This window comes from Hippocampus guttulatus, chromosome 10 (genome assembly GCF_054856545.1).
Source record: "Hippocampus guttulatus isolate MCC_2025c chromosome 10, RoL_Hgut_1.0, whole genome shotgun sequence".
NCBI classification, from domain to species: Eukaryota; Metazoa; Chordata; class Actinopteri; order Syngnathiformes; family Syngnathidae; genus Hippocampus; species Hippocampus guttulatus.
In genome coordinates this window covers 19,476,422-19,495,740 of record NC_141270.1, presented here as the reverse complement: position 1 = coordinate 19,495,740, position 19,319 = coordinate 19,476,422, and the positions used below count along the sequence as shown (strand labels likewise).

The following is a 19,319-nucleotide window of genomic DNA, read 5'->3' as shown; positions in this document are numbered from 1 at the left end:
TAAAGGTTTTTTTGGGGGGGGTTGTCAAATCTGCTCTCCGTTTCATTTTGTCACAAGCAAGCGTGCATACCTTTTTGGTGCAGAACCTGGGTAACAACTTCAGTTTTTATTTTTATCTTTTTACATCTTCAGAGTGCATAACATGACAACATCTAAAAAAATATTACTAGAAACACCAAGCAACATAAATGCACCACTCCCGAAACTAACTATATTTAAAATTTTAATATTTAAAGGCCTGATCGAAAGCTGCAGAGGAAAATTATTTCTATGTTCATTCAATTAATGTAGAACAGGGGTGCCCATTACGTCGATCCTGATCTACCGGTAGATCTGAAAGGCATTGTGGGTAGATCAGGTCGACCATCCGCTCTGACAGTTTTTTTTTTAAATACCAATCTTTATTTAAGAAGTCAATTACAAATCACAGAAAATCCGTCCTGACAATTATTATTATTATTTTTTTATCCGTCCTGACAATGACATTCGAACTTTCTCTGCCACACGCGTCACTGCGCATGCGCATTCAATTCCGCTAATTACTGCACAACTCTCGTAAATTTGAGAATAAGACAGGAGATAAATATGAGTGGAAAAGCTGGACTAAGTAAAAATCCGAAGACCTACCACTACCATAAGGAGTGGGAGGAGGACTTATTTTTTACAATGTCGTTTTCAAAGTGCAATTCTGGAACTTACTCCTAGAGGACAAGTACCCCAACATCAGGAAATGTGCTACCTTTTTGACCGCATTATTTGGCTCCACTTATTTATGTGAGTCAGCCTTTTCCCACATGAAGATCATTAAATCCAAGTACCGTTCCACCATGACTGATGAGCATCTGGAAATCTGCTTGAGGCTGGCTATCAGCAGCTACTGTCCGGACTATGCATCCCTGTCTGATTTAATTCAGTGCAAGTCGTCAGAGTAAGGTAATTACAAAACATTTATTTGTTGTATTGTGCTATACAGGTTGATGCACTCATGCATATCTATAATGTACAAATAAAAATAATTGAAAAAATATATATAAATAATGTGGTTTTCATTTTTAACTGGCGGTAGATCATTTTGACTCGGTCATGTCATAAGTAGATCTCAGGCCGAAAAAGTGTGGGCACCCCTGATGTAGAAGATAAAGTATGGTATAGAAGGAAATATTATGGTACATTGATATTTGTACAATCAGTGCAGAGGTAATAACTCTAGACCAGGGCTCACCAGCATTTTTGAAAGGAATTGCTAGCTCTTGAGTACTGATTAATGCAAGATATATACCGTATATTGATATACGGTACACTTCTGAAATTTGTTTGAATTAAATTTCCATCCATCCATGCATTTTCCGAAGCGCTTAATCCTCACAAGAGTCGCGGGGGGTTCTGGAGCCTATCCCAGCCATCTTGGGCAGTAGGCGGTTGCCAGCCAATTGCAGGGCACACAGAGACGAACAACAATGCGCGCTCACACTCACACCTAGGGACAATTTAGTGGGTTCACTCAGCCTGCCATGCATGTTTTTGGAATGTGGGAGGAAACCGGAGCACCCGGAGAAAACCCACACAGGCCCGGGGAGAACATGCAAACTCCACACAGGGAGGCTGGAGCTGGAATTGAAAAACCTCTGCACTGTGAAGTCGACATGCTAACCACTGGACTACTGGGTTGCCCAATTAAATTTACAGGCATATGTTATTATCAATAATGAATGCTATTCACATTTAGCGTGTTAATAATTTCTCATCAGAATTATGAAATAAATAGATATATGCAACACTGAATTTCTATAAGTCTCTGTCAGTGTTTGATCATTTTCAAATAAGCACTTCTACAACAATAATGCCCAGTGAGCTCTTTCTAGAACAGGCGCGTTAGCTACTCATGTGGTCCTTGAGGGCTACCGGTTGGTGACCCCTGCTCTAGACATTGTACGGTACATATACATTTCCCCCTGAAATTTGTGCGACAATGAGGCCAACTACTTTATTTTTGCTGTAGACGGAGATCATTTGGGTTGAACTCAAACGATGACAAATAGGACAAGAGGCCAACCTGTCAGCACAGGTCGCGCACTCAAAATAAGACCCCAAGACAGCTGTTACCAATATCAGCAAAAACCTTCAGTGAGAAGATTACAATCAACAGAATAGCATACATACATACTTATATGAGCCTCTAAAATCCTGCGAGAAGTTTTATGGGCAGACAAAGATCAATCTCGAGCATTTAAGTTTTATTCACCTTGGTCTATTTGTAATGATTATGTCAACATTGTGACCTGAATTCGGGATGAGAAGAACCAGATCTCCATTTTGTTGCAGTCTGTTTCCATGGCAAAGAAACCAGTCTAAGTGTCTGACATATAGACTTCTTCACATATTCATCACACACAGGTTTCAAAACCAATTTCAAGATCACATAGAGACGACACAAGGAAATATAAAATGTAATGTCTATGTAATCCAATCATAAAGGAGGTTAACACTAAACATCGCAACTCGAATGACGAGATGCAATAATTTCTGACATAAGATGCTTGAGGTAGTCAAGTCAAGTCAGCTTTTATTGTCAAATATGCTCTATGTGTAAGACAGCACAGATGAAATTACTTTCCTCTCTCAACCACAGTGGAAACATGTAGTGCATTGAACACACAGCTAAAATTTACGTAAAATCACATAAGACATTAATATAAAATATCCATCCATCCATTTTCCGAACCGCTTGATCCTCACTAGGGTCGCGGGGGTGCTGGAGCCTATCCCAGCTGTCTTCGGGCAGTAGGCGGGGGACACCCTGAATCGGTTGCCAGCCAATCGCAGGGCACACAGAGACGAACAACCATCTTAATATAAAATATGTTAAATAAAAATAAACAAATAGCAACAAAAGACAACCAAGGTAGCTGTGGTCAAACATCATATTGGTACTTTTTTTTTAGACTGGCTGCATCATCTCAATTGCCTTACTGATATTTCACTGAGACAACACACAATGCACCGTGTTTTTTGTGATTCACAATTCGAGCTTGATAATAATTTCTTGTTCTGTTCTTTAATGAGATTACCATGTGGGATCTTGCCAATGGGAAACTTCTTAGGACGATCACTGATGCACACCCTCCGGGCACAGCAATCCTGCACGTAAAGGTAGGCCACATCATGTATCCTGTGCAACCACTTGATAAAATGTTTATAAAATTGTAAGTAGAAGAAATATTTACAAAGAATAATGCTTACAAAGAAACATTTGAGCTGTCAGAAACATGCGGCATCCTGCTATGAAGAAGCTATTTGCCAGCCCGCTTTTCGCTAACGTAATTTTCACCTTACAGAGAAATCACCCACCATGATTTATTTAAGAAAAAACATTTATAAGAATGGTTAAACTTGTGACTGAGGAAAAAGCCTTTTCGCAGAGGGATAAACGTTTGTGAGTGTTCGCGAAGGTAGCAAATGTTGCATTCTTGTCAGGGTTCCTTCAAGGCGGGAAACATGCGCCCACAATCGTGTCCAAACGTTCTTCAGACGTGCGCCATGGTTTTGCTTGTAGCAAGGAATTTTGGAACATGTTGAACAGTGATTTTGCAATGCATCACCTGACAACTTTGTCCATGTTTTGAGCAATCGACTCCTTGTCATGAGTAAATGTGGGAATTAACTCTGCTCATGTTCTGAGCGGGAGTTGTCGAACCCACGTCACACACAAATCATTTTGCCGCAGCGTCTATTATACATGCTGAAATAATTGCTAATTTGGTCTGAACAGACTCTGAACCTACTTTATAGTGTAATGTTTGCTGCTCTGATTCCAAATGACTGACAAAACACTGCCTCTTTTGTAAATTAACTCCTCTGGTCACCGCCAGTGTTAACAATTTCATAACACAGGTTTTTCAAAAAGGGTCAAATTTACAGGTCGCACAAGTACGAGTGGGTGATAAATGTACTCGCACTGTCTAGGTGTGGAAGGCTTTTTGACAACTTAACATAGATGTTGGAATCACAACTGGCTGCAAATTGCTGTGTTCAAGACCGAGGTGTTTTGTTTCTGACGGAAACTTGGTTTAACCCGAGAATATTCAGTGCTAGCATGTAGCTAGCTGGCCCCCATCGCTAAACTGTGAGGCATGTACACCATCAATAACTGCGACATTGGTTACCTGATTTGAATGCACCATCAATCCCCTCAAATTAAAGATGAAAGTCTGCAATTAATTTAATTTCATGTGATATCCAGTGTGTTGGTGTATATTGTCAAAAGGATGAAAATTGTTGTGTACATGTCCCGGGAATGACGAGAGGGAGGAAGACGCAAATGTTCTTCATACGCAAGCTGAGCTCATTCACACATAATTATCATTAAGTACAGAGTAATTTACACACAATCATCACTGCAACCATATTAGATATGAATTCTGACACATTTTAGTCTATTGTATGTGCATCGTATAAGACCTCTTTAAACAAACAAGACTAAAAAGTTTGCATCCCGTAATAATGATCTTGTCTCAGTTTAGTCACAAATGTACAAAGTGTGAAATGTAGCTTTGTTCTGTTAAATACAAAGCTGATGTATTTGCATGGAACCGTGACTTATTCTGTTGTATTAATGGCAACAGATGGATATACAGGTTAATTATATCTATTGCCATCCAAGCGGAAAACAGTTATTTGTTATGTTGGCTGCTATATGCCACTGTCAGAAATGATCATTTAAATAATAAAATAATGATGAGGCTTTACAGTTTAACGTTTAGCTAAAAGGCAATTGATATTTCTAACAGTCAACGCATACCAAACCGAACCGAACCGAAAAACTATGAGCACAAAACTGAGAACGGAACCGAACTGTGTATTTTGTGAAGCGTTACACTCCAAGTGCGGTCTCAAATTTTGAGGCTAAATGCGACCGTTTAGGTGCAGTCTGGAGCCCTGCATTTTCCAATGTTTGAGAAGTAACACGATTTCACAGATTTAGTTTTTCTTTGCCGATTTAGCTGTGAAATATGTATTTATTTATTTATTTAAAACATTGTCTTAAATAAGTGGTCTAGTGGTTGGTGCGTCGACCTCGCCGCGCAGAGGCCGTGGGTTCGATCCCGGCTCCGGCCTTCCTGTGTGGGGTTTGCATGTTCTCCCCGGGCCTGTGTGGGATTTCTCCGGGTATTCCTGCCACATTCCAAAAACATGTGTGGAAGGCTGATTGAACACTCTCAATTGTTCCTAGGTCTGAGTGTGAGCGCGGATGGTTGGTCGTCTCTGTGTGCCCTGCAATTCGCTGGCAACCGATTCAGGGTGTCCCCCGCCTACAGCCCAAAGACGGCTGGGATAGGCTCTAGCAGTCCCCGCGACCCTTGTGAGGATAAAATGAATGGAAAATGGGTGAATGGATGGATGGATATTGTCTTAAATAGGGCTTAATAAGCCCGGAGGAACCCAGGGTACAAATTTGAGATTTAGTTTTTCTGGTGACGTTTTTCTATGTTGTTTCTTCGAGCTTGTCAGATCAACTGATCCCGCTCAGATTTGGTAATTAGTGATCTTTATGAGAGTGATTACAAAGAGAATTGCTTCATGAAGTTAACGATTTGGCGTTACAACGAACAGACTCAAGAACAACAAACAGACTCAAGACCAATTCCAGGTCAGCCAAAGGCAGGTTTCCGTGAGGAATGTTTATTGTTGTTCAAGGGTAAACCAAGGTGCTAAATCCAGGCAGTGTGACAAATGGTTGACTGGAGCGCGATTCTCCCAGGCAAGAAACAATGCAAACCAGGCAGGCATACAGATGTAAAAAATAATTTAAGGATGAATGTACATTTTTTCAGTCTCTGAATTGTCATTCACTGTCATTATTTATGTTTGAAAACTAATTGTTTATTCCTTGTTCCCTTCTTTTTCTATTTTTATGTTCCAAGTTCACAGATGACCCGACACTTGCGGTTTGCAGCGATAGTGGCGGATCAGTTTTTGAGCTGGCTTTCAGGTAAATGATTTGTCTTGACCAATTTATTGTACATGATTGAGGATCTTATGGCTTATTTTACAGCTGAACAATATGACCATTATTAAAATCTAAACTGAACAAAAATATAAACATTGACACACTTTCTGAAAACTTGCAAAATCTGTGGCATTGTTGTGTGAGAAAACTTCACATTTCAGAGGGGCCTTTCATTGTGGCCAGCCTACTGCATACCTGTGAGAGGTGGGATGGGTCATCTTGGAGAAAAAGACTGAGATCTTTGAGTCCAACTCACGAAAAATGGGAGCAAAAACAAACGTGTTGTTTTTATATTGTTCAATGGAGATGTTCATTTTAGATTTATCGATATAACGATGGGTTCATTGAAAACCAAGCATTTTTTTCAGAAAAACACAAACATAATAATACAAAGGGTTGTAATAATTCACGTTACATGATAAAATGTTTTGCCTCAACCATTTTTTTTTTGTGATTCAATTGGTCGGCTTTTTTTCCCACCCCTAGCCACACAGCAACAGGCTTTTTCAGCATGCTTTGTGGCCGGGAACCCTCTTCAAAGTATTTTGTTGTTAGATACTGGGTGTAGTCAAGTTACAGTGGTGTTGTTTCTTGTCGTGTATTAAATTAATGTGACTTGATGATACCCTTACAAAGGATGTGATAATAATAATAATACATTTTATTTATAAGCGCCTTTCAAGACACCCAAGGACACTTTACAATAACAAAAAACACAAAACAATACCGGTGAGTGCAGTTCCTGCTGTATATAATTCAATGGCTTGCAAGTATCAAGTCAATCGTTACTTGTACATTTGTATGAGAAGGCTATAATAGATTCAAATGTTCATTTATTTGTTACAGTATATTTCAAAACAGATCCATTGGCCAGAGGAAATTAATTTGCAGGCCAGAATAGTGGCCCCCGAACTCTGCCAATAGAAAGCGGCCCACTAGGAAATGGCCCCATTGTCCAGAAAACCAAGCTAGGCCTCGTTATGTTGTTGATTTTACAATATTCACATCTTGTATGTTTATATGTAGATATTGATATGAAAATTATATATCAATCAGCCCTAGCTCATATGGAAATAACAAATTTAAAATATACATCACGAAAGCTTTACAGATGATCTATATAATTTCTAACGGATAGTAAAGGAATCAAAAAATGTTAACTATGCGATTTCTATTAAAACTAGCAAGATAGCCTTATTTTTGTACAGATTAGGAAAAGTAAAAAAAAATTGTTGGACCGCAAAAAGTTTGCTTTGCCAGACCTCCCTGTTTATGCTTCCAACTAATTGCATTATTTCAGATCACTTCATGCTAATATTTTCAAGAATGACAGCAAACTTTGAAAGCACAAGGGAACATGATAAAATGTAATTTGAGATTACTTTGATTCGTTTTGTCATTTTAGTGTGCTTCTCTTCATGCTAAATATTTCTTTTTGCTTCCAGGAGAGTAATGGGCATGCGTTCCTGTGACTCAAGATGCCTATTCAGTGGTTCCAAAGGGGAAGTCTGCTGTATTGAACCATTGCGTGCATATCCAGACTTCAGTGACCACCCAATAACACATTATTCTCTGTTGGCTTTGGCTTCCCTCACGAAGGTACACCTGTGCATCTACGTCACTCATCTTTAACACAAAGCAAGTTAATCATGAGTTGTTTTTTTATGCTATCACCAGATTCTGGTAATTGGACTGAAGCCCACCCTAAAAGTTTGGATGACATTTCCCTACAGCAAGGTCTGTAGTTGTGTGATTTTTTTTTCTTTCTTTTGTTTTTTACTTTGGGTATGCATGCTCACTGAACAGTTTAATGCCACAAAATCTAAAGTGAGCGTTATAAAATGTGATGTGTCCATTAAGAAATAATAAATGCATTTTACATAATGAGACATAATCTTCCGTTCACATTGAAGTCAATTTATGAATGAAGCGCCTTTGTTGCACACTTTCCAGATGTCGCAAATCTCCTACTCAGTCTTCTGACAAATCCATGATTGGGTAAAGTCTAAGGGTGACCCAATTCCCTCATCGTGGATCTTAAAATTAATCATAAGAATTCCATCAAGATCCTTGTTGAAAATATGTCGTAATTTGGCTGTGAAATTAACTTCCGTTGTGGATCCGGAAGTTATCACCAGTGATGTGTGCGGTTCAATCAACTACAGACTATGTTGAAGGAGCGTGTATTTTTGCATTCAATTTCATCCATCCATTTTCCGAACCGCTTAATCCTCACTAGGGTCGCGGGGGGTGCTGGAGCCAATCCAAGCTGTCTTCGGGCAGTAGGCGGTGGACACCCTGAACCGGTTGCCAGCCAATCGCAGGGCACACAGAGACGGACAACCATGCGCGCACAGACTCACACCTAGGGACAATTTAGTGAGGTCAATCATCCATGCATGTTTTTGGAATGTGGGAGGAAACCGGAGTACCTGGAGAAAACCCACGCAGGCCCGGGGAGAACATGCAAACTCCACACAGGAAGGCCGTAGCTGGAATTGAACCCGGTACCTCTGCACTGTGAAGTCGACGTGCTAACCACTGGACTACCGGGCCACCCGCATTCGATTTCAATATATCAAATATAAGCAATTTAATCAGAATATCTGAACGCTTAGGATATTGTGCAAATTGAGTTGACCAGGTTGCTCACACTGTGCGTCGTGCTTCAAATGCCAAAGAAAATCTATCAGTCACGCCAGAGTTGGATGATTCATCTAAATCGGTTTTGGCTTCTCTCAATATTTAAAATATTAACAAACAAAGAAGGGTAGCCCGGTAGTCGGCTGATTGCACGTCAGCCTCACAGTGCAGAGGTGCAGGGTTCGGTTCCGGCGCCGGCCTTCCTGTGTGGAATTTGCATGTTCTTCCCGTGCCTGCGTGGGTTTTCTCCAGGTACTCCGGTTTCCTCCCACATTCCAAAAACATGCATGGCAGGATGACTGAACACTCTAAATCAGGGGTGCCCAAACTTTTTGGACCGACGATCTACTTTTCGATCAACTAACCTCCCGGGATCTACCCTTACCGACACACACACACACACACACACACACACACACACACACACACACACACACACACACACACACACACACACACACACACACACACACACACACGCCATGATGAGAAACAGCTTGAAACTGAGGCATGCGATGCACTTTTGCAGCCTGTTAACTATCGTAGCTCACACGTACCGTTTTAAAGTGCTTCCCTGGGCACCCCTGCTATTGCATATTTTTAAGCAATCGTGCTGTCAGGTCTAGAAGGCAATCAGACCCTTAAGATACATTTGAAGACACAAAGAGAGACGGCGAGTTAAACAGAGTTGTCTTTCTTGCAAGGAGAGTGCGTTGAGACGTGTCTAGGTTTATGATCTCAGAACAGCTCTGGAGCAAGCAGAGATGTGTAAACCGTGACAGTCTCGGGACAGCTCTGTTGTCTTAGGGCGTAGCCTGTTACACAAACTTCTAATGGAGGGGGGCGGGAACATCTACACAATGCACTCCTAAGAGGAGTCATACTGAGGGTTTGTGATTGCTCAACTCAACTGTATTTATAAAGCACTTTAAAACAACCACCACTGTATGCAAAGTGCTGTACATGGAGTAAATATCACATACAGTATACAACAATAAACAAGAAATTGATGACGAAGACAGTAGAAAGCACGAAAACAGTAAAACTAAAAATCAAGTCTCATGCTTAGTTAAAAGCCAAAGAATAAAAATTAGTTTTGAGACGAGTTTTAAAGATGGGCACCGAGGGGCCTTGCCGAATGTTCAGTGGGAGGTCATTCCAAAGAGAGGGACCAGCAACAGAAAAGGCTCGGTCCCCTCGAAGCCTCCGCGTAGTTCTTGGTATCTCTAATCATGTCTGGTCCGCAGACCTGAGGCACCGGCCGGGCAGGTGTGTAGGGGCGGAGGAGCTCAGAGATGTAAGGTGGAGCGAGGTCATTTAAAGATTTGAAAACAAATAATAGGATCTTAAAAAGAACTCTAAAATGTATAGAGAGCTGTGGACACATCACAGGCGCGCCGTCTCAAGGCTAGCACTGCCACTTCTTCTTTCTCAGAGGATGTTATCTTCATTCAAGGCTGAGAACAGGAACCAGCTGGCCTCTTCAACACGATAAACCACTTTTGATTTGTACACTGTGCTTTTCCCATCATGAATGAAGTCTTTGCAAGGTCGCATGAGTAAGTTGATAATACATCCAAAAGCAGAGAGCGATAATCACTCTTACACATGCTTTCTGAGTTTTTACCATATACAGGCAAGTCTGTATTTCGAGGTGTACGCCTTCGGTGTAGCACCACATCGTGCTGCAACATTCCGGGCAGCACTAATAATACTGTACTAATAATTAATCTGATTTTTAGCAATATGTTTCCACAAAGAAACAATTACTTTGTGGTTTTTTTGTTTTTTTTTTAGTCTGATCCATCCAGTGTTCCACAGCTTGCATGGCAGTTTGTGTCCGTCCAAATGGCTGTCAACCCATTCTTAGCTTTCTGTAAAGGAGATACAGTCCACTTCCTCATGGTATGTACTGACCTTTTAACTGGAATAGATACATATTTTATCTTCACCTACAAATATCTTATTTACATAATGTACAGTATTATTTATATATGGATGTGTTCTATATATAAATTATATTTCCTCTTTGTGTTCATTTTTTTTCTTTCCAATTTGTATTCAGTTCTCTACAAAGTCTGGTGGCACTTCTGAAATACACTTAACTATTACCACTGCATTCAGTAGCATTCTTTAATATTTTGCATTTGTGGTAAATAGTTCAAGTACTATATTATTGTATTTGGAACAGATTACATTTATTATTTATTAACCCTGCCATAGTTTCTTTTTTTTTTTTAAGATTGAAATTCAACAAGTTAAAGAAATTCTGCTTAAAAATCTGCCTAAATTTTTACCATGAGCAAAGCAAGATGAATGGCCACAATTCAAATGTTCTTAATTTTGCTGACAAGCCCAATGCTTTTGACAATTACAAGTTTCCTCATCCTCTTATGTAATAATTGTTGTTTTACATGAGTTTTAAATACTGCCATTTTGTGACAGCAAACTTACTTGAATTCAAGGATTAAGACAAACTCCAAAGGTGGAAGAGAATGAACGTAAGTTAAAATAAGACTTTTTCATGAAATCATTTCACTTTGCTGCTTCGTCCAGATAAAAAGAGAGGAGATGGGTGCCATCCATGTTATCAAACAGAGACATATTCATCTCAGCTGTGATATAATCAGTTTGAATGTAAGTACTCCAAGTAAAGGTATGATCGCTTTTCAGACCATTTGATCTTCATACTGATAAATAGTGTTTGGGGGAATTGTTAAATTAAATTGTACAGGCGCAATGATTAATCATTTTGATAATCGATTCATTCTTTGGAGACCTTGTTTCATTCAAAATGATCCAAATCAACAACAATTTGGCCTTTCGGTTGTAAATGAAAGCAGACTATTTCTCTTGGTGTTGTATCAAAATACAATATTTGCAAACATCTGCATTTCATCTGGAAAACACTGATCTATGTTTTTACCTGTTTTCTGACATGTTATGGACCAAACCAGGAACTGAATCAAATTAGTTCATTTTCTGCACTGTTCATGTGAAATAATGATGTTTTTGCATCACGGACAGAAAGAGAAACTTTAAAAAAAAATTCCAATCAATCGACACAGTACTTGGCAGATTAATCGATTATTAAAATCATCGTTAGTTGCAGCCCGAGTAAATTTAGTCATTGTCCAACAAATTTGTTTTCGGAAATCTCAACATTTTTTTAACTAATCATTGGTCTCTTTAATGTAGATATGGGTCATGTTTGAATTCTGGCATGTAGTTATAAAGTATAATTTGTGTCAATTTATAAATAATGTTGAAGTTGGCACGAGGCTTCTTATTCTTTTTCATATGTGCAGCACAAGCAAAATGTTTCAACTGTTTTATATACTATTCATTGTATCTCTGGCAGGCTTTTGTGGTAGTTGTATGACAAATTTACCTGGAAAGCAAGGTGCGGCATCGATTCACTTCCTTTCTGTCTCAATTTTATTTTTAGTGGATTAATGGTCGTACATTAGTCCTGATAGACAGCCACGAAAAGCTACAAGTTGTGGACCGACCCAGTCAGGAGATTTTGGAGATTCTGGACTTGGAGCAGGTGCAACTGGTATACAACAGCCGCCATTTCAAATCGCTGGCCACAGGAGGGAATGTCTCCCAGGCTTTGGTGAGGGATTTTCTGATGAGTTACAATTGGTTCCTGTGAATAATCACCACAAGATGGCATAGGAACATTAATAAGATAAGGTAAGATAAGATAAGAAAACATTTATTTGTCTCATGATGGAGAAATTCCCAATTTACAGCAGCAAAATTATGAAAAGGGAGAAGTAGAAGAACAAAAAGTATATAAATAAATATGAATGATAAAATATAAATACAAGCATATTAAAAAATGGGTGATGGGATGATTCCAGGTTTTCAGGTCTGTCTATGTCAGTGTTTTTCAATCTTTTTCGAGCCAAGGCACATCTTTCATTGAAAATATCTGGCGGCACACCACTAGCTGAAAAAAAAAACTTGAAAAAATAACGTTATATTATAACACCTTGACTAGGAATCAAATCGACACCTATCCAATATTTTATAATCTTGCATATTTATTCTCACTCACTGTGATAAATGGTTTGGATGAAAACAGATCTGATATCCTGACAGCAATTGATAGAAGACACACAAAGCTCTTCCTCCACAGCTCTCATTCTTTCTATGGTTTTAGTTTTTACAGCAGACAGGCTATTGCTTTAGCTGCTTCGGGTCTGGTAAAAAAAAAGTAATTCCAAATGAAAGATAACTTGCGCCGGAAACTTTGCTTGTCTCATAGCATAAGACGATTAGCTAGTGACTGCTGCTCCCTGCTGGTATTGAAGAGTACTTATAGGCACTAGACCTCACAGACATACTGTAAATATTAGATAATTTCCCATGACACACCTGCCAATATTGGTGTGCCACAGCACAGGGTTTGAAAAACGCTGGTCTATGTAATAGCCTGACAGGGAAACAACTCAATGAGGAATATATAGAGACTGTGACTCTATAAGTTTATCGTTCATAAGGCACATCGGATTATAGGGCACACTGTCAGCTTTTGGGAAAATTGAATGCTTTTAGGTGCGCCTTATAGTATATTCTTAAAATTGCCCATACAGTACCAGTGTGCACACATTATGTGCATTACAGCATATGGAGATAATTTATAAGTGCATTATGTATCTAATCATCCATTACCTCAAATTAATAAATGTGTTCGTACATTTTTTGTGAAATATAATTCAACTTTTAAAAATGTTCGGAGCTAGCTCCCTCAATAATATGTTAACGTTTAAGTTTTGAAGCACAGGGTTTATACTTGTGCGTGGTTCTGTAATGATGAATTAATCGAAAATGTAACGCAACTGATTAATTTTAATACCAGGAAGACTAGTTTACTATAATATGTCCAACAAACCACTGAGGTCTTCACAGAACATTTGTATTCCTATTTATATTCATAAATTCCACACACATGGGCTCTAATGAATAATCAGGTGACTTCTGAAGGCAACTGATTGTACTGGATTGTATTAAGGGTTAAGAGAGTACAGGGGGCTGAATACAAATGCACACCACCTTTTTTCAAATTCATATTTGTAAAAAAAAACATGGAATCTATAATTTTCCTTCCACTTCACTATTATGTGCTACTCTGTGTTGTAAAATATCAACTAAATGCATTCAGGTTTGTGACTGTAAAGTCACCTTATGAAAAGGTTCAAGGGGGTACGATTACTTTTTCAAGACATTGAAAGTAGGGATTTTGTCAGTGTTTTGCCTGGGACAAGTTAAATCCGTCTTGCTCATATAATTCTTTGTCTCTAACACAGTATGTTTTTATTCCAGGCCTTAGTTGGAGAAAAAGCTTGCTACCAGTCTATTTCAAGCTATGCAGGACAAATTGTCTGTTTGGGCACCAAGGTACTATTTGTTAATGTGTGTCCGATATTTGTAAACGATGGGAACAGCAATTGAGAAGTATCACTTAAGTGTCATTAAGGTAGGTAGGCTAAAATGAGTTGAAAATGAGAAGGTTTGCATTTCTTTTCTGATGGATGTAAAGGGCGATCAAATAATTTTATAATTTATGTTGATATGTTTTTAAAAAGACTTTATAAACTAAACTGTAGAATAAAATGGTCATTCGTAGAATACCCATGTATTGCACAAACACCCAAAACAAATTATAGTATATAAGGTAACTTGACAAACTAAATGACAAATACTCACGTGAGCAAAACATGTAACTGACAACTAATCATTGTACTCAGATACAATGCTTATTCACACAATAAATAGTAATGATTGTCTACACTAAGTTTCAGGTTTGGGTTTTACATGTGCCGACTAAATTTACACTGGTGTAACCTACACTCCAATGGCCAATATCGATTTGTCCTAGTCCAGTTCCTAATGATGTAGCGAGATCGCAGGGCAGATCCATCGATGCATTGGTTCAATAGATGTATTGTTATGCTCCAACTCTAATTAAATCACATGTTGCCGTACTAAAATAAATACACGTTGCCAAATTACCATTTCAATATTGCTGCAATAAACAACATATGACAAATTGTCAAATTATATTTTGCAGTAACAATACACTATTTATAATTCATGCCTGGTACTCACTTGCTCATACTTGAGCTGTATTGTCAACTCATGCTTTCAACCTCATGTTGTTGGACAAACTACGCTGGAATTTTAATGTCTAGAGTTGCAGTATTGCCAAAACATGGCAAATCAAAATAACATTCATGCTAATCTACTTTTTGGCATTTCAGTCATTCTTAATGATATTAACATGAAATGGTTTGCTGTGATACTTTGTAAAACACAATTGTCCATCATTCTGTCCCTTTTGTTTCAGTCAGCCCATTCTATGACTCTCAGGGCCTGGAGAGAGGTAACCTAGTTTTCTTTACTTTGTTGTCTGTGGTTATTCTACTGTCTTTGGTACACTTGATTAATTTGGTCTCTGTATATGCAGCGCATTGACTGTTTGTTGAAGCAGGAACATTTTGTTGAAGCTCTCTCATTGGCCTGGTCCTTCCATGAGCGAACAGCTAAGGCTGTGGTTGGTGAGTGATAATGATCATTATTATCCACCCATCCATTTTCTAATCCTCTTGTCCTCACGAGGGTCACGAGTCTGCTGGAGCCTATCCCGGCTGTTTTGGGCAGTAGGCCGGGTACACCCTGGTCTGGTTGCTAGGCAATCGCAGGGCACACATAGACAAACAACCATTTGCTCTCACAATCACACCTCGGGACAATTTTGAGTGTTCCATTAACCTGCCATGAATGTTTTTGGAATGTGGGAGGAAACGGGAGTGCCCGGAGAAAACCCACGCAGGCACGGATAGAGCATGCAAACTCCACACAAGGAGGTCAGAACTGGAATCAAACACTGCACCTCTTCACTGTGAGGCAGACTTGTTAACCAGTCCGTCACCATTCCGCCATGATCGTTATTATGTCCGCCATGATCATTATTATGATAATGATACTAATAGCAAATTGAACTCGTATGGTCCTGGACGCTCATAGATGCTTTATAGTTTATACAAAACAGAAAACAACACCTTCCAAAAAATGTATATCTACAAAAATTGGGAGGCATGTAGAACAGCTCAAACCCTTTAAAAAAAACTTCTTGGAGGTTTACCTTGAAACTAACAGACAGTCCGCTATTTTTAATTTCCTGAACGCTCCGAAGACATTAATATCTGCTCTTCTTCAAAGTTTGGCTAGTACTTCTAAAAATATTTAAAATGGAAGTTACCTAAACCATTACAGTTCCAATGTTTGTGTGCCCTGTTATTGGCTGGCAACCAGTTCAGGGTATCCGGGTATACCCCGCACTGCCCGGAGACAGCTGGATGACGCTCCGGTACGCCCGCAACCCTTGTGAGGATAAGTGAATTCGAAAATGGATGGATGATTGCATGAAATTTTGTGTGATGCATGTAGTCCAAAGTATTGAAACATCAATTGTATGTATATTGCTCTCTATTGGTCCATCAGGACAAAATGAAAAAATAACACTTTGTAATATTGTACATTAATTGGCCAGAAGTGCAAACACACTCAGTCAGCATCCTATGGTGATGCAGCAATTCAGAAATATTGAGAGGTCTGCCTTGAGCTTGGGAAACAAACTGTATCTGTATCATAGGGCTCACAGTGGGTACCCTCTGGTCCCTTTACATCCAAGTCAAGTCAAAATACAATTTATCAAAAGTAAATAGCATGATAGCTTAATAATAATTGAGTAATGTTAACTGTTGTGTGTGTTCTCTCAAGGCTTGTGTGTCGATCCTTTGAAAAGAAAGGGAATTGTTGGTGACAAGGTATGCAAAGAACCATCACAGTGACAGCAACATGTGTCTGCAATGGACATGAAACTTTAATTCGATCTTAACTCTGTTATGTGTTGGTGGAGATGGTGGAGATACTGTTCCAGTTTGCTGATCATGCTATGAAGAGGTGCCCAGAACAAGGCAGAATCCAAGTGATGGAGCAGCATTTTCATGTAAGCACATTAAAAAAAAACCAAAACATACTCTACATTCTGAGAAGAACTAATTGCAATATTAATGCCGTTAATATCGGGACAATTGGTCAAAATACATGTTCAAGTAAAAAATACAATTCTTGTATGTATGCATGTATGTTTGAGGGTCATTCAATAAATATGGTGATTTTTTGGGGGGATAATGACTTCTAGTACAGATAGAAGCATACTTTTTTTTTCTTTGTCAATGTAGTCTCCCAGCACTGTCACACACTTTTCCTATCTATGCACAAGCTTCCATTTTATCTCAGCATAAAAATCTTTGGACTGATGTTTCAGCCAGTCGCTCACTTTCAAACTTGGTGCCTCTCGTAATGCTTTTAAGAGACCAAAGAGGTGAAGGTCTGGGCTATTAGGCGGATGAGGGAGCAGTTCCCAGCCCAGCTCGTTGATGGTCTGCACCGTTTGGGCTGCTGTGTGAGGCCTTGCGTTGTCATGATGCAAGAAGACTACTTCTGACTGATGACTTCTGCGTTTGTTCTTTGTCTTTCTTGACTTGCCTCAGCAGTTCACAGGAGTTGGCACGAAGTTTGAAAGTGATGATTAAGTCAAAAGTGTTGTGAGCGACTGGCTGAAAAATCAGGACAAAGATTTTTATGCCCTAGGGCAGGGGTTGGCAACCCAAAATGTTGAAAGAGCCATATAGGACAAAAAAAACCCCAAAAAACAAATATGTCTGGAACCGCAAAAAAATAAAAGCCTTCTATAAAACTTATAATGAAGGAAACACATGTTGTATGTATGTAGGAGACTGGACTGTCTCAGAATTGTTTGTTATTCATTCCTTTGTTGTGTGTTCACAAACACCCCATAGTATTTATTTTGTGATTTCCTCGCTTGATTTTTTTGTTTTGGTGCATTATTTTCGCTTTTGTTAGTGTTAGTGAAGTGATCATTAATTTCCGTTTTTCGGAGGCTGTCTTTTAACGCCTCTCGAGTCGAACGAGAAGAGAGAAGGCACGGAGTCGGACGCAGATGTGTCTGTGTTTGTCGAGACTGTTAAAACCATAAATAAAGTGTACGTTTTAAAAAACCAACACCACAGCTCTCCTTTTTCGGAGCTGCAACATGTATCTATATCTATTTGAGCTACAGTATATTAGCCTACTATCAAAATCTTTTTCCATTTTCAAACATTTTTTTATAAAGCTCCAGGGAGCCACTAGATGTCGCGAAGGAGCCGCATGCGGCTCTGGAGCTGTGTGTTGCCGACCCCCGCCCTAGGGAATATGGAAGCTTGTGCACAGATGGGAATAGTGTGTGAGAGTGCTGGGAGACTATGTTGAAGAAAAAAAAAAGTTAGCTTCTACTGTATTAGAAGTCCACATGCCGAAAAATTCACTTTATTTCTTGAATGAACCTCATACATACAGTACATGCGTGCATGCATCCATACATACAAGTATTGTCTTTTTTACTTGAACATATATTTAAATTGCCCAATTGTGTTTTACACAGTCATTTTCACTTTTTTCCAGACACCACACCGACAGTACCAAAGATTTTTGTAACCTCTGCAAAACTGAATTTTTTTTTAATCACACAGGAATACATTCATTCCGAGCTATCATCTAAATGCAATATACACAGTTGTTGACTCCAACAAATTATTCATTAGTTAGTTTTATGTCTGTGTTGATTCTCACTCATCTTGGTCAATTCAAAGCCCTTGAATCATGTTAGTTTTTTTTCCCCTTGTTGAAACGTTTAAAAAAATACATAGCCAATTATGCTATTAATAAATGAATAATCACTGTCAAAATTCTCATGTTTATGTTCAGGATGTGATTCCGATCTTGATAGATTTCTGCCTGCTGTTGCAAAGGACGTAAGTACATTCTACAACATTATACATGATTGCAAGCACAGCAGACAATGAATAAATTGTGAAAATAGATGTTGGCCCAACATCTACAGTATTTTCATACATACATACTGTACATACTATCTACACAAGTCGTGAATTTTCTGACCCCAAGCTTCATTATTGTTTGTTTTGTTTGTTTGTTTATTGTTTATTGAGCATATATAGTATACACAGTGACAGGTTGACAAAAGTCAAACAAAAATTATGTAAGGAAAATTAGAAAGTAGATAAAAGAAGAAAACACACATCATCACGGTTGTATGCTCAAGGGAGTAGGAAGAAGTAAGTAACTTATCTGGTCCTACCCCTTATTTTAAAGCAGTTTGATTAGATCATTTTTCAAAACAAAGAAGAAAAGAAAAATCTACATATCATCAAATGCTTTTACCCTTATGTATACTATACTATCCTATTTATACACCTTTTGGTTTGTATATATATAGTTATTCTTTCTCCTTTTGTATTTCAATTTTCTGATATTCATTATAATTTTCATTTCTTGAATACAATTGATAAGTTGATCAAATCCAAAACAAGAACAAACGGTTGTCTTACTATATTTTATAGTATATCAAATTTATCTTTTTTTTTTTATTCATGTAGTTTTTTTGTACTAATCTTTTGAATTGGTTTTTGAACTCCTCCAACGATTTGCTCATTTTCAGGTCCGTTTCAAGATTGTTCCACAGGTTGACACCTATTACTGATACACACCTTTGTTTGATGTTTGTTCTTGT

General features: G+C 38.6%; 1 protein-coding gene across 3 annotated transcripts in view; it reads left to right on the top strand.

The window, feature by feature from the left end:
* Positions 1-19,319, top strand: part of vps8 (VPS8 subunit of CORVET complex) — a 70,370-nt gene that overhangs the window by 13,131 nt on the left and 37,920 nt on the right. For 2 of the 3 annotated variants that reach the window (XR_015101966.1, XM_086121392.1), the window contains exons 8-20: positions 3,064-3,150; positions 5,922-5,989; positions 7,453-7,606; positions 7,685-7,744; positions 10,448-10,555; positions 11,207-11,287; positions 12,099-12,269; positions 13,985-14,059; positions 15,009-15,044; positions 15,129-15,219; positions 16,445-16,491; positions 16,584-16,673; positions 18,497-18,543. Coding sequence is in view for 2 of the 3 variants with exons in the window: in XM_086121392.1 (XP_085977518.1) it covers positions 3,064-3,150; positions 5,922-5,989; positions 7,453-7,606; positions 7,685-7,744; positions 10,448-10,555; positions 11,207-11,287; positions 12,099-12,269; positions 13,985-14,059; positions 15,009-15,044; positions 15,129-15,219; positions 16,445-16,491; positions 16,584-16,673; positions 18,497-18,543 (1,115 nt within the window). In the remaining variant the exon portion in view is untranslated. Of the gene's footprint in view, positions 1-7; positions 934-3,063; positions 3,151-5,921; positions 5,990-7,452; positions 7,607-7,684; positions 7,745-10,447; positions 10,556-11,206; positions 11,288-12,098; positions 12,270-13,984; positions 14,060-15,008; positions 15,045-15,128; positions 15,220-16,444; positions 16,492-16,583; positions 16,674-18,496; positions 18,544-19,319 lie in introns of those variants that run through there. The other variant, XM_086121393.1, reaches the window with a different exon arrangement.